Source organism: Nematostella vectensis, chromosome 4 (genome assembly GCF_932526225.1).
Source record: "Nematostella vectensis chromosome 4, jaNemVect1.1, whole genome shotgun sequence".
NCBI classification, from domain to species: domain Eukaryota; kingdom Metazoa; phylum Cnidaria; class Anthozoa; order Actiniaria; family Edwardsiidae; genus Nematostella; species Nematostella vectensis.
In genome coordinates, this window is record NC_064037.1 from 15,332,393 (window position 1) to 15,355,557 (window position 23,165).

The following is a 23,165-nucleotide window of genomic DNA, read 5'->3' on the forward strand; positions in this document are numbered from 1 at the left end:
GTTGTTGTCATCGGTGTTTTTATTATGGTGAATATTGTTATTGTTGTTGTTGACCTACCTTAACAAAGCAGTTGTTGTTGTTGTCATCGGTGTTTTTGTTATGGTGAATATTGTTATTGTTGTTGTTGACCTACCTTGACAAAGCTGTTGTTGTTGTTGTCATCGGTGTTTTTATTATGGTGAATATTGTTATTGTTGTTGTTGACGCAAATGTTTGTAATTTTTTGATAAAATCAATGCGTATTTCTCGTTAATGAAAAGCAAAAGGTGTTATGGCGTGAAGACCCGAAGTTTGCTATTTGACCGCAACTTTGGAAATACGGACGCGGAGGAGTGGGGCGAGAGGGGAGGGGGAAAGCTAATAAAGTTCCAGAAACCACGCTACCCCTGAACTTTTCAGAGACTCCCATTTTCTGTTTTTTAAATATATATTTACGTACCTACTTGATACTAGTAGTATAGTTACCAGTCCTCGTCGCGCCTACAAGGCACATAAGGCCTCTCCAGCGTCGCCATCTTGCCCTGTCCATCGCTGCCACTCTCGCATTGTCCCATGACCTCCACACCACGACTTCATATTTGAAAGCCGGGGCACCATCTTCTTTCACGATTTGTTTACGATGGTTTTAGTGTGGGATGTATATCTTTTTTTTTTATGCGTGACTCTGTCCTCTAATAGATGCACATATGACGTCACAGAGTGCGAGGCGCAGTCGTGTTGCGTGACTGTTGTTCGTGACACGCCTTGACGTCTTCTGTGCATCTATTAGAGGATAGACCCACAAAACAATGAGATCTATTTGTTTTATACAACAATAAAAATGTATCTAAATTTGGATACGCGCGCGCATGCTGACACCAAGCGTGCGTGTGTCCTCTTATAACACATGGACTCCTTCACCAAACAAAGCACACAATTTACGAATATCGTTGTATAAATTGTAACAATTTAAAGGAAAAGTATGTGTTTTCAACATCGCTTGAGGACAATCAGTCTCGATCTTCAGACGCCGCCATTTTAAATAGAAAGTCTCTTGAATTTTTTTGGAGGTGCACCGCTTTCTACCACTGTATCTCAGAATACGAACAAGGGGAAGTATCGGCTAGAATAGACCCCCCCCCCCCCCCCCCTCCAAGAACTAATGGTGACCGCCCTCTCCCAAAACTTCTATAGGTTTCTGGTCTTCAGCAATAAACATAAGCAAAACGGTGTAAACAGTTCTGTTATTTTTATTTAGACATAAATTTACATCAAGTAAGCTTATCGGCAGAGTAAAATCCACTAGTTACAGTGGTAAATATACTTGACAGCGCCATAGCAGCATGCGCCGAAAAAGAAGAACACAAACAAAAAAGAAGAAAACGTAAACCAAGGGAACCACTTTTATTCAGACCAACTAAAATCATCCTAGAGTTATAATCTATGAAGTTATTTTCTCTTAGTAACTGCTACTGCCAGACTTATATAGAGTACAAAACACTGATGTGGTTGCCTCATCGTGAAATACACGCGATCAAACAAGACAATAACCTAAATACAATAACTAAATACCGTATAGATAATATCGATCTGTAGCTATAACGAAATCCTCAACTTGACTGTCTACACCCTGCTCGTATTGTTTGTAATTTAGGTATGGCGAGGGGAAAAAACCCTGCAAGGAACTATTAAACTTGAATCGAGAGAAGACTTCACGGCTGTGGAGACACACCGAGTGAGGCTTGAGGCATGTGTTGAGAATCGGGTCGTTCTCGTGGAACAGGTGGTTTAGCGACTGACTCCTCGCACATGCCTCAATTATAGCCCGCTTACCTTTCTCGCTGATGTTATTGTTGGTGATGATAAGAACCTGCAGGGATTTATTTTTAGCCACAGACCGGGCGAGCTCACACATTCCTTCGTCATCTATACCAGCACAAGCTACGGACAGTTCCTCTAGATTTGTGTTTTTTGACAAAGCTTTAGCAATATCTCTGACACCAAGCACATCTATATTACAACGATCAATACGTAGATATTTGAGCTTGCAACTGTTTTCTATAACTTTAGCAATAGCTTTTGCTCCTTTTGTACCTATAATGTTCCTTGACAAATCTAAATGCGTAACATTTTGAATGACTTTTGCTAAAGCCGAAACGCCGGTGGCACATATACAAGAATTTACTATTTCAATCTTATCGAGTGTTGTGTTTTGCAAAAGACCAGAAGCGATACCCTGTGCACCGGAATCACCAATATTACCATTAACTAGTAAAAGGCAAGTGATAGTAGTGTTGTGATTCAACATTTCACCCAATGCTCGTCCTGCTTCAGGCGTCATGTTATCACCTTTTATCCCGAGAGCTCGTACTGTTGTATTGACCATCAATGCTTTAGCAATACTTGCAACACCAGCATCCCCTAAATACTCACCACCAATATAAACAACATTGAGACTAGTGTTATCCACTAAGACCTTGGCGAGCTCGCTTGCACATGCATCACCTAAGCTATTGAAATGAATGTGAATTGCTGACAGTGTTGAGTTGTTCTTCAGAGATTTGAATAAACTCGTCCCCATCTCGTACTCGTGCTCATCATCTACGCCACCCCACAGACGGAGATACCGCAAAGATGTGTTACGTGATAGCACAGTAGCCATGGCTTCATCAAAATTTCCATCATAAAATGGGGACGAGACAAAAAAGATGCGTAGCTTTTGAACCGATGAAGAAGCGGCTAACACTTCTGTTAACTGACCAGAACTATCTACACTATCAGCTATATACAGACAAAGATCACTAAGAGGACGCGAACCGCACACATAACCAACTGTTTGCAGGCCCTCATCATGAGAGGAATCTTGAGATAACAAATACGACAGTCCTAACAGTGTGGAGGAACGAGTAGCCAAGACATGAACTCTACACGGTAAAAGCTGGTACACGTTTTTTAACAAATTGACAAATTCGCTTTCTACCTTTTTGCATTCCACTAGACACTGACACAGCAATTGGAGAGCGATAGAGTGAACATTAGCATCACATAGAGGAATACCTTGTGGTGGAAACTCAGGTACTTTCCGAGCAAGAGATTCAACAACATTCACTGCATCGCTACCCACCATCGCAGCGAGGTCATAACGATTAACGCATTCAAATAAACGCGTATCACCAATTAGTTCAGGTTCAACAACTCCTTGCCCAAGTCTGCTAGCTAAATAAACGGCACAGAAATAGTCCTGGAAAGACTTGTGAAAAAAGGAAAACATTTCAACTGGTCTTATCGCGCATTGAGGTTTTTGCCTTTTCAAAAACCCTACTCTTTTCAGGTCTTCTGATACTTTTGTCAGAGAAAAAGTGACAGCATTTTTTCTTAGATTTTCAAAAGCAACTTTACCGATTTCCAAGGTTAGCGTTTGAATATCGTGTTTGTCTAATTTTCTGTTTTCCTTCTCGAAATACCTCCTTATATGTGAGTATGCTACCTCGTCGTACAGTTCCCTCATAGTAATATTGTGGCTAAAGTCTTCACTCGTGTGGGCTTTAACACATTCTTGATAGCAAAGACAATACAGCGCTACTGTGAGGGGATTAGACAAGCTTAAATTTCTAATCGAGTTGGAAAAAAGTTGACTCTCTAAATCGGATGGGAAGAAATTACTAATGTAGTCATCTACATTACACAACCCCTTAATCTGCAGAATGTTACCCCCCACGAAGTGCCTGTACAGGGTCTTGTCTGGTCTGCTCGTAACAAGAATATAGCTAAGGGCTAACGCATTTCTGCTGATTACCTTATTTAAGCTTTCTTTGACGCTATTTGCCTGTAAGGGAATTTCATCTAAACCATCCAAAATAACCATTACCTTTCCCTGATTGTGCTTGATGTATTGAAAAATCACAAGCCTCTCTTTATCTGTGATCTCCTCAGGTAACAGCTGTTCTTGGATGGCTTGGAATATCCCCCCACCTTCATTTCCTTCCTTCATTTCACTGCACTTCAAGACGAGGAGTAACTCCACTTCTGGAAAGGTACTAGATCCAGACAAGACTCCTTTAGCCCAGTCTGAGGCCAATTTCTTGGTCAAGGTAGTCTTGCCGGCACCCGAGTCACCCTCCAAAAGCACCTTGCACGCTTTCTTCACTTTCCCATCAACAACAAACATATTATTCATCTTCACTTCAAGATCAGTGTCTTTTCTAACGATCTTTGGCTCCGTGAACATGCTGTCAAGGGAGAAGTCGTGCTCTTCAAGGTTTTCTAGGGGCTCTATCAGCGCCATTTCACCAGTCGTGTACTTTTCACACAGACACTCAATGAAGTGTGTGATAACTATGGGGAAAACAAAAATAATAAGATAACTCTTCAATAATATGTACATATTTCAAATAATGCTTGGTATGATATTAAGATATCATAGATTATATCCCACTGATGAATTTTCACGCGCGCTCATTGGTCAATACGAGTCACGTGCACATTGTCCTTGTATCTATTGTAATCTATTCAATAATTTTCTTGTTAACCCATAAAAGATGAAAATAGAAACGGTTGGATATCGAGCATTATATCCCAGTAATGAATTTTCACGCGCGCTCATTGGTCAATACGAGTCACGTGCACATTTTCACAGTTCTAATGAAAAAAAATTGTTGCATGGATTGTTATCTTTCGCGAATGGCAAAAATTCCAGTGCACATCAGCGCACGCAGAATACACTTTTCGCATTTCCAGTGTAGTCACTGGGATATAAAATAAATAAACCCCTTCTTTGGCTCACTGTGATATCTTCGCTTCTTGGCCAACTGTTTATTTTTCGTACCATTTCTCATCCTTGGACATTATCCGCCGAGATCACAGCCGCCAGAAGGGGTTTATTTACTAAATAATGGCAGACCTGGTAACATACAGATGGGAAATGGGTAATCAGAATAATCTTGATTAAGGGATTGTTCATTAAATACACCAAGGGGGAGCGAAGATTTTTCCTCAAGACACCTAAAAATGTGAGAGCCCTTCTTTTATTGTAAACATTTTTTTCGCTGGCCACCCCTTTCAGAACCCAAAAATTTTCAAAGCCCCCGCCCTTACGACATTAATAAACAAAAAAGTCTAGAAAATGAAGTTGCCCTCCTTTACCGAGTTGATGATCCAGTCAAGTTCATCATTACTATATTTTAGAGTCCGACATCTCTTCTTCACAACTTTTGGTTTCAGGCCTCGCCCTTATATAATTTTTTTTGTATGTAAAATCGTGTAAAATGGTGCAGGTTTTTTTTTAAAATCATTCCCCAATTCTATGTCAGCAAACAAATATATCATTTTTATGAATTTCATATATTGTACCTTTTTTCTTTGGAAGCTCCATATCCTCTGATGCTAAGCTGGGTCTGAATAGTAAAGTACAAGTCCAGGCTGTTATATCAACTACTACAACTGAGCTAGCCATGAGGTCATGATGTCTGTCTTGAGTAACTACAAATGAATCTCCAACCTTTCTCTGCTGACACATGCTTGTGCTAAAATAATTATGAGTACAACTTGAGATACATTTTGAATTTTCAACCTAACAAGAATTATTTCATTATAGTATTATAATACACCAAACCTTTTGATGATTTACCTCATAGTTGCAGCCTTTTCTTCCTCAGTTATAGTGGCCGCATCTTTGCTCTCTATCTTCCGACCTGAAACAACACCTTGCTGTTAACACACTGACGGAAACAGAGTACAATAGTCTACAATAAATTCTACATCAATGATAAACATGTGAACAGAAAAAGGGAGAACACTGATACACTTACTTGGAGATTCAACTTGGAGTGAAGCTATTGCAGACACAATCTTTTCTGTACTTTCTTTCAAATCACTTTTACGTGTGACTTCCGCTGACAGTTCAGAAATGTGCTGTTGAATATCCCCAGTAGCTTTGAACAAAAACAATGACTTTCTGTGAGAAAATTGACCGGGGCAGGACACTTCAATTTAGCCAGCAGTCGGCAAAAGACAGATGGGGGAGGGAGACAGACAGACACTTGTAAAGTAATAGGTTTAGAAGGTGGTGCTTACCCCCCCCCTCCCCTCTCCGTGAGCTGCCAAGTAGTGTTTATAACAACAACTGATTGTTGAGTTAGAAAAGAGAATGGTGACACTACAAAGAATGAGATGCAGAAAATAGCAATTTCCAGCATTTCCAAGCTTTCTAAATCTTTCAGGGGTAGCATGCCTAGCTAAGAGTGCAGATTTCACAGTTCCCAACTATACCATCTTTAAACCTTTCTTTATTCCAAGGATACAAAAGAGAGTTTTTTTTTTATTTTACTCAAGGTGTATGAAACTATAACCTGACAAAAATTAAGGTAATTCCCTTGAATTGCACTGCGCACCCCTTCTGCACATAGTGGCGCATGCTGTATGTTTGAATATGTGTGCGCCACAGTTGTACAAGGAAACGAAGCAAAAGGCAAGCGTTTTTTACTTAAAATCTCTTTGACAGAGAAATGTTGGTTACCCCCATTTTTTATTTGCTCAAATAGTTAAATAAAAAAGCCGTAAAAATACTTCAAAATGGCGCTTTTTAACGTATAAATAGTGGCAAAAACAGTGTCTTTTAGTGCGATCGTGATTTGTTTTGAACGTTAGCTACTATGAGTTATTGTTTGGGAGGTCGGATTTTTGTAGCTTGACCAACAGAACTTAATTTTCTAAAGACTATAGGCACTAGTTTTGAAAACTAAAAGTTGGGATTTTTCCTCACGCGATCAGTAAAAATGCATCGACTCTGTTGTGAAAACGAGGTCAGTACCCCCATTTTTTATTACATTTTTTGAAAGCCCTTAACTTCAAAATTGTTCATGTCAAGTTTAAAAAAATTCTGGGTTGTAGAACTATTTCAAGGGATTTACCTTGAGAGATAATTTATAATTCTATCAATAATACCAATCAATTTTCAATGGTGCAAACCCAATTTCAAAATACACCGAAAACGAATAATTTTTTGAACATAATTTATGCTTTGTGTATCTTAGTATATTGATAAGGTTAGACAAAGTTTCCTTTCCAGACAGCACCTGCCCCTTGCACTAGGCCTTACATACCCATTTTCTGCACTTTTTCAGATTCCATTTTCAGCTCTTGTAAGTCACAGTGAATCCATCTTTGAAGAGTCCCATGATAATCCTTGGTTCCCAGGGGCCTTGTTTTCATATCATCAATCTCGGCCCTATCAGCCCCAAGGGAAACCAGTGCATCTGAGATCTTCTGCCAATAGGCCTCAAAGTCAGAATCATTGATAGTGATAGTGGTGCGATGGCCAAATTCATTTCTCAACATCCGTATCCTCACTAAATGAGCCTCATCAGAGTTATCTGTGTCAGGTGGATAAGTACTCCAGAATGGATCAGTGGGAGTCAGGATTCCACAGATATTTCTTAGTAACATGGTCAGCAGAGTTATATCAAATAGCTTAGAGTCAGAATTTCCACTTGGAGGGTAGAGTAATGGCCATTGGGAAGAATTTATGATGCCTTTCTTGTACAAGTTTTGGAGTTGACTGTGCTTGGCGGCGAGAACCCCTGCAAGGGTGGCAGGGGGGTGAATGGCATCAAAGTATGTTCTCAGTGCTGTCGTACCCCCCTCTATCAGCAGTTGCAAAAGGCGCAGGAAGTTCTCGCGGGGGGAGTCAGAGGCCATATTTCCTGAGAGAAAGATATTTATTGCTCAAGTCTGTATAACCTTTTACTGAAAGAAGTCTAGAAAATAAAGCACTACATGGGAGTGGGTAGAGAAAAATGCATTGTGGGAAGCAGTAATTCTGTGAATTGGTATGGTTTGAAATTGGCAAATAATTTCTAAGCCATTCTTTAAACTCCAGTAAACAGGGACAAGACCCATCTAGATCTAAAAGCGAAGAACAACGATCGTCTCGGTTCCCCGGGCTGCGTTTGGCTGAAACTCATGAAATGCTTTATTACTGATCAACACGATCTTGATGGCAAATTAAAACTCAGATATAGGTATTCTTTTTCGTGGGGTGTGTTTGATGCGAGAGTTTAAAAGCGAGAGAAACCGTTATTAGTTTAGTTTAGTTGGCACCAAAAATTTGCATCGCGTTCTTTTGCCTAACTCGTTTCAAAGCGAAAGCGGAAATAGCATGCACACATATCGTACAAACACGTGAAAAATCAGTCACAATGCACAACAACGCACAATACATGTGATAAATTAGCTTACAAACACGTTGATGTATGAAAATATGGCGTATAACCTGAGATTACGGCCAAAACGAGCCAGCAAAAGACATCTCAACTTACAGAATGTTTGACACACATCACTTCACATAGACGCGATGATCGTGGTTTTACCGAAAACAAACCATGTTTTACTCGAGAAAGCACTCATTAATGTCTTTATAAGGTTCACTTACCGGTCTAATAAGGCTTCAGCCCTTTACTCGGGCGCACGCATATTTATATAGCGATCATAAATCACTGCTGTGTGTGAGATGAACTACGCAGGGAAAGAAGACTGAAGGTGTGGCTGTACAGCGGGAGACTAGTGACCACTACTGCTTCTAGTAACACAGGCAACCCAAGCTTCTGGAGTTCACATATACAGCGCTAAAATGATAAAAATTGGTAATCGAAAGGCAATTGATAAATTTGATAACAGTTTAAATAAATTTATTAAATGGTTTTCAACTATTTTCTGCAATTGATAACAATTGATACCTATTCAAATTTTCCCGTTGAATTTATATCAATTATTATCTGATTGATTCGGCGCATTTCATCTATAAATCGCACAGGGAGCTCACCTCTACGGTTTGAATAAAGTTAGAGTTGTTTTTTTTTAGGTTTGCATTGTTGTTGATTTAGTGCGTGTGTGTGTTTTGTCTACTTTTTCGGCGCCCGGTGCTTTCTGGCGCTCTCTTATTGGTTAGCGGTCTAACGGCCGTCTCGACTGCGAAATGGCTTCCGTGTCACGGCATACTTAGTAAAAAGAGACAAGGGATGAAACTCTTTTCTGCCGCTAGTAGCCTCGTCCCTTTGCTTCTCGGCGGGCCTTATCACGCTCTACATGGCTATGACGTCACTGGCCCTTTCTGCTCTCGCCCCCGTCAGTCAGCTTGAAGCGTCCGCCATATTAGAAAGTGTGAGTCTGCGTGCAAAGCATCATGGAGCTGACACGGAACCATTTCGCAGTAGAGACGGCCGTTAGACCGCTAACGAGAGAGCGCCAGAAAGCACCGGGCGCCGAAAGAGTAGACAAAATGGACACACGCACTAAATCAACAACAACGCAGCAACAACGTAGAGGTGAGCTCCCTGTGAAATCGTATCGATTTATACCGATTAAATTGACTTGATTATCAATTGATTTTATCAATGTGACTTACCCGAATTTTTTATTCATTTTTATCGATTTTTTAATTAATTCAACGCGCAATATTTCATAGCTCTTCAAGCTTTTAAGAATTTGTTTTGAAGTGCATACTGGGAAATCAAGCAATTAAAACTCCTCAAAAGTGAACTCAAAACAATGAGACAGTTTTTTTAATCCTTAAGAGAGGTACTTATTGATGTGTTATGCACAAGTCAATTGACAGCCCGGCCCCCCGACCCCCGGGACATACCGGGGAGGTAACGCGGTCATGCGGGGGATTTAACACCTATTTAACAGCTGTAGTCCACCGGGGGGAAGGGGATTTAACAGAAGCCATCAACAGGCCGGGAAAGGGGGCCTGGGGGAAGGGAAGGGGGAATTAACGCTGAACTGGAAGTTGCGTCCCCGTTTTTTCCCCGGCGTATTCAAATTATAATTTTTTAACAAAGATACTTGCTTGCAAATCTAAATCTCTGAAAGTATTGACTGAAAAAAATATAGTTTACTCTCTATCTATCGATGTCTGTTTATTTTTAAATTTGGGGTAGCCTGCGCTGAAAATACTAGAGAGGGCCCGGAAGTGGGTGTAGCATGTATACGCTTTTTCCCGCCGAAGTTTAGTTCACTGAACATAGCAGCTCAAAGGAACGTATGGCTTTCTATGGTGGGACCTTATCGGAAAACACTGGGGCCATGTATCGGGTTTTTTTAACAGCGTCACAGGCCCCGGTAGCCGGGAAAGTAACGCATATTTCACACCAGATGAATGTTGCTTTCCCCGCTATTTCCCGGGGGTCGGGGTGCCGTGGTTTCAATTAACAGATGCATTAGGAGCAGCTTCAGGATAAACTGCCACATCTTTTACAAAACAATTTTACAATTTTATAAAAAAGCTTTATGAAAAGAGGGAGCTATTGATATATTTTAAAACATGATTATGTGGCAGGGTATTTCGGAATTTAACTATAGGTTTAGAGTGGATTTGGCGTATTACAATATCACGCGATGATAAGGCAATCACGAAAAGGCAATTATTATTCCCTCAATGTGGTGAACCCTGAACATAGATGATGCGCTTGGGTGTGTAACTTAGTGGATAGTGTGTTGGCGAATGACTATCGAGAGATTTCAATTGAACAATTGCCACTTGTTTCGCTTAAACAAGTCAACCTCCAAATCTGAATTTTCAACTCCCCTAAACACTGCCGAAAATTGTAGATGACGAGAGAATTTGATAAGAACGCTATTACTAATGATCTCAAAACTAGATAATAAAAGTCTCTACATGTTTGAAAGTTTTTAATAGACACAAATAAATCTCGTGATATCGTGTTTACAAAGACCTTCAAGAACCAAAATAATAAAGATAATTTTAAGTTGCGCTTGAGCACTTAAAAGGGCATGTGAAATAGAGCGTGAGCGAGCATAAATGTGTAGTTCCAGAAAATATCCATACCCCCCTCCTATTGAGGGGGTCGGAGGTATGACCCCCCACCCCTCGAGAATTTCTCACCCCCTGGAAAAAAATAAATGCAGTAACTGTTAAGGTAAAAGGGCATTTTACACCCCCCCTCCCCTCTGGAAATTCCTGGGCGTTTGAAACCCCCATCCCCCTGGAATTTCCAATCCCCTCAATGAGAGGGGGGTATTTTCTGGGATTACACAATAGACAAACTTTACCCCTGTCCTAGCAGAGCTCTCTAGCAAACTCATCAACAAGATCGCCTCGTATCTTATATATATATATATAAGATATCTTATATATATATATATATATACTATATATATATATATATATATAGTTGGTTTGAGAAAAATACAAACTACATAGGTTTCCCTACAGGTCTGTTTCGTGGTTGCCCACTCATCAGGTGAGTGATGAGTGGGCAACCACGAAACAGACCTGTAGGGAAAGCTATGTAGTTTGTATTTTTCTCAAACCAACACTATACACCGCTCTACTTTCGAGTATTGAGCACTTTCTATGAAAGCCTTTAACCATCATTTTATATATATATATATGTATAGGCACAGTGAAAGTAGGAAAATAAATTAGCACTGAGCTGAAGTTAAAAATTACTCTAAAAACAGAATGGTTAGCTGGCATTCCAAGTATCAACTATTTGTATTAGTTTGTTTGTGGGATATTACAGAAGTTTGAGCATTAAATTCAAAGTCCTGAACATTTCTTGTCCAAAGCAAATTAACTCAATAGTTTTGAATTATTTTTATTTGCTAATAAAAAATGATGAAAAATCTTTTTTCAGTGCTGGTATCCAGCGTGAATGGGCTGATGTACCCAGAATGCTGTTTAAACCAGGTACCAAGCAGCCTCGTTGCGTGTGTTCGTACTACTGGACCGTCAAGTGATGGGCAAGAGGGTAGTGAGGGTGATCTCAACCACCCGAACCTTAAACCATACCTGGGATGCGGCATCCTTGACCATGCTTGTAACAATCATGCTTGAACAATCATAAGGTACAGAATCTGTATCTATTTTAGATATTTTACAGTTATCACAAGATTTATATAGACCTCAGGTTCTACCATTTTGTTACTGAGTCATTCAAATGCATTTTAGATTCCACATGGAGTTCAAACTTTTTTGTAAAATGTTGTTGGTTGTACACATATGATAAAATGAAAGTTAAACAAAAGCTTAAACAATCATAAAATAGGTACAGGATCTGTATCTATTTTAGATAATGTTTTAGTCATTTTAATACAGTAATCACAAGATTTATATGTAGACCTCAGGTTTTACCATTTTGTTACTGGGTCATTCTTAAAAATGCCTTTTAGTTTTTTAGATTCCACATGGTGTTCAAACTTTTTTGTAAAATTTTGTTTTAAAATGTTATAGATAAGATAAAATGAAAGTTATATTTTGATTTTCGCTTCTATATCATTGTACACACAATTCAATATACCTTCTCATTCTTAATGCTGCCCATCAAAAAGCTATTACAAATATTATGTGTTATTCATCCTTACTCTAATTCTTGGCTAGGCATATTATTAGTCGAAAAGTTTACCAAGAAAAATAACACACTTGTTTTTTAGAAAACTTTATTTTACTATACATATATTTGCAATTGATCTCTTCACTGTCTTATATATTTTGGCATACTATCTTTCTAATGTGTGGTGGGAAAAGAAATACATTTTATACTGTACATTTTTTTCAGTTGAAGTACCCACCCTTTTTTCAAGTTCTCGTTTAGGGCTCCAACCTGAGTCACATGATGTCTTAAGTTCAAGTATTTGTCCTTTGTTCTCACTCCTCACTTATCCCCATGTTCTCATGGGTGCTATTTTTCATCATACTTGCAAACAGACCTTTATTCTTCCTGGCTTCGTAAGAGATTATTTTATTTGCGATTGTGATTTAGCCTTGAGTCTAAATCCTTCAAACAGTAATGCCATATTGACATAAGCAGCATAGCCCTAGGCATTCCGACTGGGTTTCCTGTCTTTATCAATGAACCGTGAGACAGCTTGAAGTCTGGGACGAGCTCGCCCGGAAAGATGGTTTCCTGTGACGTCACACTTTTACCATCCACAGGAAAACCTGTTCTTAAAGGTATTTAAACTGCTTGGGACTAGGCCAATTGACATGTACATTATTGTTCTTTATCTTCACATGCATTGTTTCATGTTACCCTGTGGTATGGGAATATGGTGTAGACCATATACCAACGACATTCTTATAGTGCCCAAGTCAGCTACTCCTTTGCCCCTGTTTCATTCTATATTGAACAGCCGATGCTAAAACAGCTGAAGTTCAGAAGACGTTATGCTTTCTTAGGCACATTACCTCTTGTATAAGTCTATCTGTCCTGTAGTCCACATTAGCAGTCGCTTCGTCCAGCACTAGGATCTTGCATTTCTGCAGAAGTGCGCGTGCAAGACACAGGAGCTGCCGTTGACCGACACTAAAATTTGTCCCTCCCTCCCCTACTTGGTAATACAGAGCGTCGGGCAGCCTCTGTACAAAGCTTACAAGTTGTACCTGTAATAACAAGGTGAAGGATATTAATCATCTCATTAACAAGCATGTAAGCCATTTAAAAAAACATGCCATTGCAATAGCGGTAGCAAATAAGAACTTTCAACAACGCATATTTGTTTTTTAATGATATTTCGGAAGGCCAGTATCTGCCTTCTTTAGGTTACAAATGAGTTACAGTGGCATGTTTACATATTTAATTCAAGTGTCGAGGCAGACAAAGGGCCGATCCACACCAGCAGATAGTGTAGAGGCTTTCCTGGGGTTTCTTCCTACATTTTTGTGAATATCAGAGGTCAGTTCTGCGACCGAAAAGTCGATAAGTTCTTATCGGTACTAATTACTTGTAGGAATATGGGTGTAAATAATCTCTAGCGACCGCAGGGCCAAATGCTGATGGTCTTTAATGGATTATGGTATGTTTTATCAATATTTTCCCGCATCCAGCAGAATATTACCAGACCAATGCAGTGGCGAATCTATGATTTAGAAAGGGGGGGGGGGGGGGGGTGGGGGTGACTTTTTTGACAGGCTGTCTCGATTTTTTTTCAGATTTTAAGGATATATATTTTATTATTTTATGTGCTAGCATGAATTTTCCGGTTGCGCTCCGTCTAGCAAGTGGTAGGGGGGAGGGCTCTCCATAAAAGTAGACGATATCTTATGGGCATCTTTTAGGGCATTCAATTCAACCAACTGCTATAAAATTCTTACGCTTTCGCTATCCATTAGGGGGTCTCACAGTGATTTTAAAGCTTAGGATTAGAAATTGCTTCAACCACACCTAATGTGCTATCTTTTAAAAAAATGTTGAAAAGTGCTTTTCTGTTCCACCAGTCAGAACATTCTGATTCAAAATGCATGCCCTGTTTCGCCTAGTCAGTGGCCTGGCTTTCTGTCACGAACTTTGCTTGATTTCCGTCCAGTGAATAGCATCGCGATACATCCAATTCGGCTATAACAATTTGCAACGATTTATCTTTTTATGTTTTTTTTTTCGTCGAGATGCCATTTGCCAACCGACGTTTGCCGTTTTCACTAACGTTTTCCGCCCTCCCCCCTGAAATCCGCTACTTAGAACATAGTAAGAACAAGTAAAAATATCAGAAGGAAAAGTAATCCTTTATACCTCTTTTAACACTGTCCAGATCTCCTGGTCCTCATAGCGATGATCAGGATCCAAATTCTCCCTAAGGCTTTCGCTGAAAAGCACGGGATTCTGGGTAATCACTGCTAATGCCTTGCGCACCGTGCGTATGTTTGAAGTGCGTACCACTTCAATGCCGTTAATTGTTTCAGCGATATGCGAATACACCGGGCTGCATCTCACTGACTCAAGCCTCTTAAGTTCTCGTGAGGAGCGCAAAAAGTACCTCCCAAGATAGACATAGATACCAATTAGCGGCACAACAGCTAAGGTCAACCAAACGTTAGTGCCCGCAGGAAGAATCAAGGCGGACAGCGAGAACAAGCACAAAGAAAACGAGCGGTAGACGTCATTTGGTAGAAGGTCGTCCATACACGCAATATCACGAGACAATCGGTTGAGTATCCGACCAATTGGGTTTGTGTCGAAGAACAGGGCGGATGATAGCCGTGACCATTGTGTAATGAAGATTGCACGACGAGTTCAGAGCTGCGTTGAAGAAGAGAAAGGCACGGGTGCTTATGAAGAGGACTGTACATCCGATAATAGTACCATAGATGCCGAGGGTAAGGCTGCTTTTCTGCTATGTGCGTGGCATGCTGGATAGACGTGAAAGCCACCAGTTTGGACCAATAAGGGAGACTGAAAATTAAAAAGCCATCAATATAAATTGGGAAGACATGATCATAAATTAGGACATATTTTGTGTTAACATCATTTGCGCATCTTCTATTTGCGCGTGGTAGTTTTCCTTGCTTGGGCCTTTAAGGAGTATATATATTATTGGTGCTTCCAGTATATGACCGAAAGAACCAATGTGGAATGCTTGCTTTCTTCCTGCTCTTATAACTGATTATTGAGACCTTTTTTCTTGAAAACGGTGTAAAATTGTGAAAGTTAGCTATTCCCTTTCCATGTATTCCCGAAATACGTGCAACGTTTGTCCCCTTTCCTACTGCCTCTAGATATTTCACTACCAGGGCGTCTCATAAGAGCCTGTGCATAAGGTGATTTCCGCCGTTAGCACTCCCCTTGAGCAAGAAGGAAATATAAGTGCAGACGTAGGCAGGCCTGCGCGGAAATACGACCAGTACACCCTCCATCCAACGGAGCCGCATTGGTAATCTTCGTCGTCTTCCGCCAGATCCAGCTTAATGGGGCCATCTCCAAGCTCAATAAACGAATCGTTGCGCTCCCTGCCAGCGGCACGGTGAAGCTGGAGAAGAATCTTAGACGCTCTTTCACCTCTTCCAATCTCAGCAAAGTAATTTGACCTCTTCTTGTTAGGAGAAGCCTTTGCGTCGCTGTGTTTTGTATTCCTTGTTTTATAGTGTAAACAATCGTTATTTTGTACCCGTAGTACCCATTCGCCCTCGTTTGATGGTGTCAAATTTGATTCCTTCAATCGGACGTCATTGGAAATGTTGATAGAAGTCAGAGAAGTATTTACCAGATCTTTTTGTTCATCTAAGATAAAGCATTCGTTGTCATAGCTTTGGATACTTCTCTTTTCATGGTGGATATCAACTTTGTGCTCGTTGATCCTTTGTCCACCACTATTTATGATTTCCTGATTGTTTCTAGCATCACTATTATTAACAATGCACGGTTCATGATAAGAACCACTGTGAGTTGATGGCTTAGATATTCCGCTATCGCTAGGAATCTCGTCATGTTTTTTGTCATCTTTTGCAGTATCCGAATCACTTTCAGTATCGTTGTCGTTCCTCTTTCCAATAATGGCTGTGTTCAACTCATCCTCGGGCTGAGATGCCTTGACCTATTTTTCCACGACTGAGGAAGATAACACAGTCCGCGAAATTGAAATATTTAATTTGATGTGTTACTAAGATTTTGAGCTTGTTGGAAAGCGCCCGCTGAATGCACTCATTTAAAATATCCTGTCCAACCTTCGAGTCAAGTGAGCTGAAAGGGTCATCCAGCAGATAGATTTCAACATCGGCATACACTGCGCGTGCCAAACTAACACGAGACTGCTGACCACCACTTAAAGCTAGCACCACGTTGTCCAATCACAGTAAGGTCACCTCTAGGAAAGAGACTAAGATCGCTAACCAAGCCACAAACCTCCAATACTTTGTTATACCTCTCCTCCTCCATTTGTTTACCAAAAGTGATGTTCTCGCGTATAGTTCCTGAGGATATCCATGGGATTTGTGGGACGTATGCTATCCGTCTCCGCACTGAAATAGACCCTGATATGAGAGGAATTTCACCGAGTATCGATAACAGAAGTGATGACTTCCCTCCTCCTACTGGGCCAGTTATTATCACTAAATCATCACCAACAGCTTTTAGCTTGATACCCCTCAGTGTAACATCATCGTCTTCACATTGGTGTGCCCAACAAGCGGATACATCCCTTATATCGACCATCGCAGTTCTGTCTTTTTTTGTGGGTTATTATTTAGACGCATTTTTAAAAGTACTGGCTCATCATTAATCCTTTTGTTTCCCATAATAAAGTACGGATTCTTGTTACGTTTGAATAAGTTATTATGAAGAGTACAAGTTTTGTTGGGTGAGATCCACCTTGTTAAACTTTTCTTTCTAAACCTCGGTGTCTGGGTACCGATTGGTTTATCGTTCGTGGTGACCAGAAATCGTTCAATTCGTTGAAGTGCTACCTTAGCGTCCGCCAAACCTCGCAGACATTCCGTGAGGCAAACGGTGACAGAAAAATGTTTAAGGTCATGACTAGCGTGAAGATCTTGAATACGGATAGGGACACGTCCGCGTAGAGGAGTGAGGAGATAAAGTGGCGATTGATGTGGAGGTGAAGTACAGAGCGGAAAAACTCGACAGTACCAGACTCTTTATACGAATGTAACGCATCTCTTTCCTTGAACAAACACCAAGAAATGTGCATTATGAGGTACGCTCAGCTACTGCGACATACACTTATAAGTTCTCATGAAGAGCAAAAACATATACACTGTTTGGACATGAAGGTAACAGAAAGAGGAGAAAAGACGAGGGAGGGAGAGTGTTGGGAAACAGGAAGAAAGGTTGTGAGAGGAAGGAAGAGAAAGGGGGGGGGTATAGGAATGAAAGAATAAGGGACGGATGGATTAATAAGGATGTTAGCAAAGTAAGTAGGTAAAATGGATGGAAAGAGAGAAAGAAAAAGGAAGGAGAAGGAAGGGCTGACGGAAGCAAGCAAGCAAGGGAAGACATAACAAATGCAAGTCGGAAAATAAGTATGGAAAAGGGAGGAAAGGAAGCAAAAGCAAAATAAAAAAGAATATCAGAGAGGAGAAAAGTCTGGGAGAAATCACAGTTTGTATCACTATCAACATACCATATCAACATATCTTTACCTTTTATGCACAATGTTATAGTACCGCCATCAACATACATATATTTTCACCTTCTAAGCACAGTGTTATATTATATTACAACCATCAGCATACATATATCTTTACCTTCTAAGCACAGTGTTATAGTACATACCATCAGCATACATATATCTTTACCTTCTAAGCACAGTGTTGTAGTAAAACCATCAGCATACATATATCTTTACCTTCTAAGCACAGTGTTATAGTAAAACCATCAGCATACATATATCTTAACCTTCTAAGCACAGTGTTATAGTAAAACCATCAACATACATATATCTTTACCTTCTAAGCACAGTGTTATAATAAAACCATCAGCATACATATATCTTTACCTTCTAAGCACAGTGTTATAGTAAAACCATCAGCATACATATATCTTTTCCTTCTAAGCACAGTGTTATAGTAAAACCATCAACATACATATATCTTTACCTTCTAAGCACAGTGTTGTAGTAAAACCATCAGCATACATATATCTTTACCTTCTAAGCACAGTGTTGTAGTAAAACCATCAGCATACATATATCTTAACCTTCTAAGCACAGTGTTATAGTACATACCATCAGCATACATATATCGTTACCTTTTATGCACAATGTTATAGTAAAACCATCAACATACATATATCTTTACCTTCTAAGCACAATGTTATAGTAAAACCATCAGCATACATATATCTTTACCTTCTAAGCACAGTGTTGTAGTAAAACCATCAGCATACATATATCTTAACCTTCTAAGCACAATGTTATAGTACATACCATCAGCATACATATATCTTTACCTTTTATGCACAATGTTATAGTAAAACCATCAACATACATATATCTTTACCTTCTAAGCACAGTGTTATAGTAAAACCATCAGCATACATATATCTTTACCTTCTAAGCACAATGTTATAGTAAAACCATCAGCATACATATATCTTTACCTTCTAAGCACAGTGTTATAGTAAAACCATCAACATACATATATCTTTACCTTCTAAGCACAGTGTTATAGTAAAACCATCAACATACATATATCTTTACCTTCTTAAGTGTTATAGTAAAACCATCAGCATACATATATCTTTACCTTCTAAGCACAGTGTTATAGTAAAACCATCAGCATACATATATCTTAACCTTCTAAGCACAGTGTTATAGTAAAACCATCAACATACATATATCTTTACCTTCTAAGCACAGTGTTATAATAAAACCATCAGCATACATATATCTTTACCTTCTAAGCACAGTGTTATAGTAAAACCATCAGCATACATATATCTTTTCCTTCTAAGCACAGTGTTATAGTAAAACCATCAACATACATATATCTTTACCTTCTAAGCACAGTGTTGTAGTAAAACCATCAGCATACATATATCTTTACCTTCTAAGCACAGTGTTGTAGTAAAACCATCAGCATACATATATCTTAACCTTCTAAGCACAGTGTTATAGTACATACCATCAGCATACATATATCGTTACCTTTTATGCACAATGTTATAGTAAAACCATCAACATACATATATCTTTACCTTCTAAGCACAATGTTATAGTAAAACCATCAGCATACATATATCTTTACCTTCTAAGCACAGTGTTGTAGTAAAACCATCAGCATACATATATCTTAACCTTCTAAGCACAATGTTATAGTACATACCATCAGCATACATATATCTTTACCTTTTATGCACAATGTTATAGTAAAACCATCAACATACATATATCTTTACCTTCTAAGCACAGTGTTATAGTAAAACCATCAGCATACATATATCTTTACCTTCTAAGCACAATGTTATAGTAAAACCATCAGCATACATATATCTTTACCTTCTAAGCACAGTGTTATAGTAAAACCATCAACATACATATATCTTTACCTTCTAAGCACAGTGTTATAGTAAAACCATCAACATACATATATCTTTACCTTCTTAAGTGTTATAGTAAAACCATCAGCATACATATATCTTAACCTTCTAAGCACAGTGTTATAGTAAAACCATCAGCATACATATATCTTTACCTTCTAAGCACAGTGTTATAGTAAAACCATCAGCATACATATATCTTTACCTTCTAAGCACAGTGTTATAGTACATACCATCAGCATACATATAAATCTTTACCTTCTAAGCACAGTGTTATAGTAAAACCATCAACATACATATATCTTTACCTTCTAAGCACAGTGTTATAGTAAAACCATCAACATACATATATCTTTACCTTCTAAGCACAGTGTTATAGTAAAACCATCAACATACATATATCTTTACCTTCTTAAGTGTTATAGTAAAACCATCAGCATACATATATCTTAACCTTCTAAGCACAGTGTTATAGTAAAACCATCAGCATACATATATCTTTACCTTCTAAGCACAGTGTTATAGTAAAACCATCAGCATACATATATCTTTACCTTCTAAGCACAGTGTTATAATAAAACCATCAGCATACATATATCTTTTCCTTCTAAGCACAATGTTATAGTAAAACCATCAGCATACATATATCTTTACCTTCTAAGCATGTTCACCTTATCCCGGTAGAACCACTCGAGTGCTAACATCTTCACCGTACGAATCCCTGCGATTATTTCACCCATAATCCCTAACGGCTCATCCGCAAGCGCACAAGACTTCCGTTTAAGCTTTGATAGCTGACCAGCCATAGCTGAGATGTACACGGCTACGATAAAGTAAAATAAAACCCCGGACAACGCCTGCCAGCCAATAAGGACCACTAGTAAGACCAAAGCTACGGATATCTCGAAGAGAGCTACGATACCAGTGTGAGGACAGCACGCTCCAGGCGCAAGGAGTCGTTGGAGGCCAGGTTTATTGTGCTCCCAGTACTGATGCTCGCTATACCTGCTCGACTCAAGTACAGCAACTGAAATTGAAGTTCAAGGTAACGTGAGAAAATGATAAATCACTCAATAAATCTCGGAATATCCTTAATAACCTCGCGTTAAGCACCTACCTCACTAGAGGATGAAATCTGCGATGTCATAATGTTTACTTCAAGGGCAAATTCAGGGAATTTTTAATGGCTGGGGTGGCTATTTACTCTTCCTCATTTTAGACTTAAAAAGTAAATTGATATTATCTACACCCTATTGCCCGTCCTTTGTACAACTCTTGTTTTCTCTTTCAAGGGTGAATTAAGAGGAAGAGAGGAGGTTGTTTACGTCGACGTGGGCGTCGATAATACGACGCCGACGTCGTTTTATCGCCTTTGTCTATAAAAGTATGCGCGCCCATGCATCAAGAGTCGGTTCACCTACGCATCAAGTTGTTTGCTTACGGATAAAAATACGAGCTACTCTAGGGTTTTCTCAACAAAACACATTTAGTTCGAACATACATCGCTCTGTTTAAGAAAAATCTATCCATTTAATTCTATTTTGGTCGAAGTATTTTGTGTCATAACCTAGATTTAATGAATCCCGCATTTTTCCCTTACTCGCTTGTAGATGACTCCAGTGATCGCTACTCGTACACACATGCCCTGTAGTAGCGACTGATAATCAGGGTGATGTGTTCCCTGCTAGCAGAGGCCTCTTTTCTCTGTATTTCGCTGGGATGGAGTTCGCGAGGAAAAGATACCTCTGCCATGGGTCGAAACTGTTTCTGTTGCGCATGCGTGAGCGTTAATAAGCGACCGACGTGCCAAAACCCGTACCATCGCGCGAAAGCTGTCAATATGCTTTGCATAGGTTTAGTCGGAAATCATGAATCAAACTCCGGTTAGCTCTCCTCTTCGAAAAAAGAAAACAACTGTTCAATTTCAATCACCTAAAACGTCACTAAAAAGATTGGACAACAAACGCAGCAAAGAAGAGTTTTGTCTTGTTTGTGGGATTAATTTCAAGACATCTGGGCAGGCGAGTTTCTTCAATGTAAATATCGCACAGTTGGATTCGAAGAAAATGTTACAAAACTTTTTGGTAAACTTAGATCAGCTATTCCCAGAAGAATATGCAAAACCTGTAAACGGAAGATTGACTCGTTAGTCAAAAGAGAGAAAATTCTGAATGAAGATAAGGCATTGAATGGCTTCTTTTATAATTCGTCGCGTGATATTTCTACGGAGGACGCCGTTTCGAATGCGGGCTTATTATCCCGCAGCGGATATACGTTTCATGCATGCGCTAGTCATTGTGGGCTCAAATAGTGGCCAGTAATTAATGAACGGAGCATGCGCTCTGGATCTCGTCCACGATCGTGGACGGCGGTTTGATCAAACGAACTTGCGACCCATGGCAGAGGTATCTTTTCCTCGCGAACTCCAGCTCATCCAAATACAGAGAAAAGAGGCCTCTGCTAGCAGGGAAGGTGATGTGACGCGAACACTTTAACCAGCGAGACGATAGTGATACCCATGACGTAAAGCCCAGCTGAAGTCTGATCCATGTGAGATGTCATCGACAATGAAAACTAGCACAAAGCTAAGGCTATTTTTTTATAAGTCGCTCATCATTAAACAAATCAAGTCATCCTTTGTTTTTAGCGTAAGCCATTCGTCGTAACACAAGGCAGGAGGAAGGGGAGAGGCAGAAGGGCGTTTTCCCTCCCCCTAACAAAAAAAGCGCCCCCTCACAACTTTCGGTTACAGAAAATAGCGCCTCTCCCCGCACTACAAAAAGGAACCCCCCCCCCCCCCTTCCCTCCCGTCCACTTCTTTGAGTGGATGTGTGTGGGTTTTTTTCACACATATCAAGAAGGTTTAGCCAAAATTTGTCGTTTTTTTTGCCAAACTCAGTCACTTCCATATAACATAATATACTCCTTACTTGGAAAAAAACTGCATGATTCTTGTCATTGAAATGTATTTTAAAACGTCTGTGCTCGCCCTCCTTGACTTTTGAGAACGACGTGCAATGTTATAAGGGTAGTTTCGGCGTTGACAAAACCAGGATCGGATCGGAATATGGAGATGACAGAAAGTTTCGCAATGTTTCTGTGGAGATTGTTCGTCTCAATGACACGGTAAGGGATCGATCGAGGTAAAAACAACGGTAGATCTTACACCTCTTGCCACCAATGTGGGACCACACCGCCACCCCTGAAAGGGTTACACATTGAGTGTTTTTTTTTTTACTTCTATTAGAAGTTACTAGGTGGTTACCTGTGAAATATTCACGAAAAGCAATTCTTTGTTGTATAAAACTTTTTGAGGTATATTTCAATTCTCAATGTATTGGGCTGTGCTTTAGGGGAATAGTTGTAATTAAATGCCTCCCTTTTGAGTCCCCAATATATTTATC

The 23,165-nt window shown here is 39.6% G+C and overlaps 3 protein-coding genes and 1 long non-coding RNA gene across 20 annotated transcripts in view; 1 reads left to right on the plus strand and 3 right to left on the minus strand.

The window, feature by feature from the left end:
• LOC5502244 (protein NLRC3-like) overlaps positions 1-23,165 on the minus strand; it is a 50,783-nt gene that overhangs the window by 17,932 nt on the left and 9,686 nt on the right. For 2 of the 16 annotated variants that reach the window (XM_048726613.1, XM_048726614.1), the window contains exons 1-4: positions 8,409-8,543; positions 7,081-7,680; positions 5,788-5,910; positions 5,650-5,670 (exon numbers count right to left, since the gene is read on the minus strand). In XM_048726613.1, the coding sequence (XP_048582570.1) occupies positions 5,650-5,670; positions 5,788-5,910; positions 7,081-7,675 (739 nt within the window). In that variant the 5' untranslated portion in view covers positions 7,676-7,680; positions 8,409-8,543. Of the gene's footprint in view, positions 1-1,531; positions 4,316-4,805; positions 4,831-5,329; positions 5,503-5,606; positions 5,671-5,787; positions 5,911-7,080; positions 7,681-8,408; positions 8,545-23,165 lie in introns of those variants that run through there. The other 14 variants (XM_048726599.1, XM_048726597.1, XM_048726602.1 and 11 more) reach the window with 13 other exon arrangements.
• The window catches only part of LOC5516076, a 68,035-nt gene that overhangs the window by 2,760 nt on the left and 42,110 nt on the right, over positions 1-23,165 (minus strand). The gene's annotated exons all lie outside the window — the stretch shown is intronic.
• Positions 12,420-21,284, minus strand: LOC5502259 (ATP-binding cassette subfamily C member 4). Of its 2 annotated transcripts, none has more exons than XM_048726627.1 (3): positions 20,879-21,284; positions 14,506-15,165; positions 12,420-13,379 (listed from the first exon to the last, which is right to left on the minus strand). In XM_048726627.1, the coding sequence occupies exons 2-3, from the start codon at positions 14,893-14,895 to the stop codon at positions 13,152-13,154; spliced, it is 618 nt and encodes a 205-aa protein (XP_048582584.1). In that variant the 5' UTR covers positions 14,896-15,165; positions 20,879-21,284; the 3' UTR covers positions 12,420-13,151. The 2 variants fall into 2 exon arrangements, with proteins under 2 accessions (XP_048582584.1, XP_048582583.1); XM_048726626.1 differs by lacking the exon at positions 20,879-21,284 and adding an exon at positions 20,416-20,553.
• On the plus strand, positions 20,668-22,478 carry LOC116609775. The gene is made up of 3 exons (XR_007307585.1): positions 20,668-20,806; positions 21,372-21,430; positions 22,234-22,478. It is a non-coding gene; the product is annotated as an uncharacterized LOC116609775 (long non-coding RNA).

Bases quoted from the DNA above. Each gene is read 5' to 3' on its own strand.
- LOC5502259 (XM_048726627.1), bottom strand. From the start codon at position 14,895: ATGGACGACCTTCTACCAAATGACGTCTACCGCTCGTTTTCTTTGTGC. The intron at 13,380-14,505 runs GTATAAAGGATT...TTGTTATTACAG, and splicing joins TCTGGACAGTGTTAAAAGAG to GTACAACTTGTAAGCTTTGT.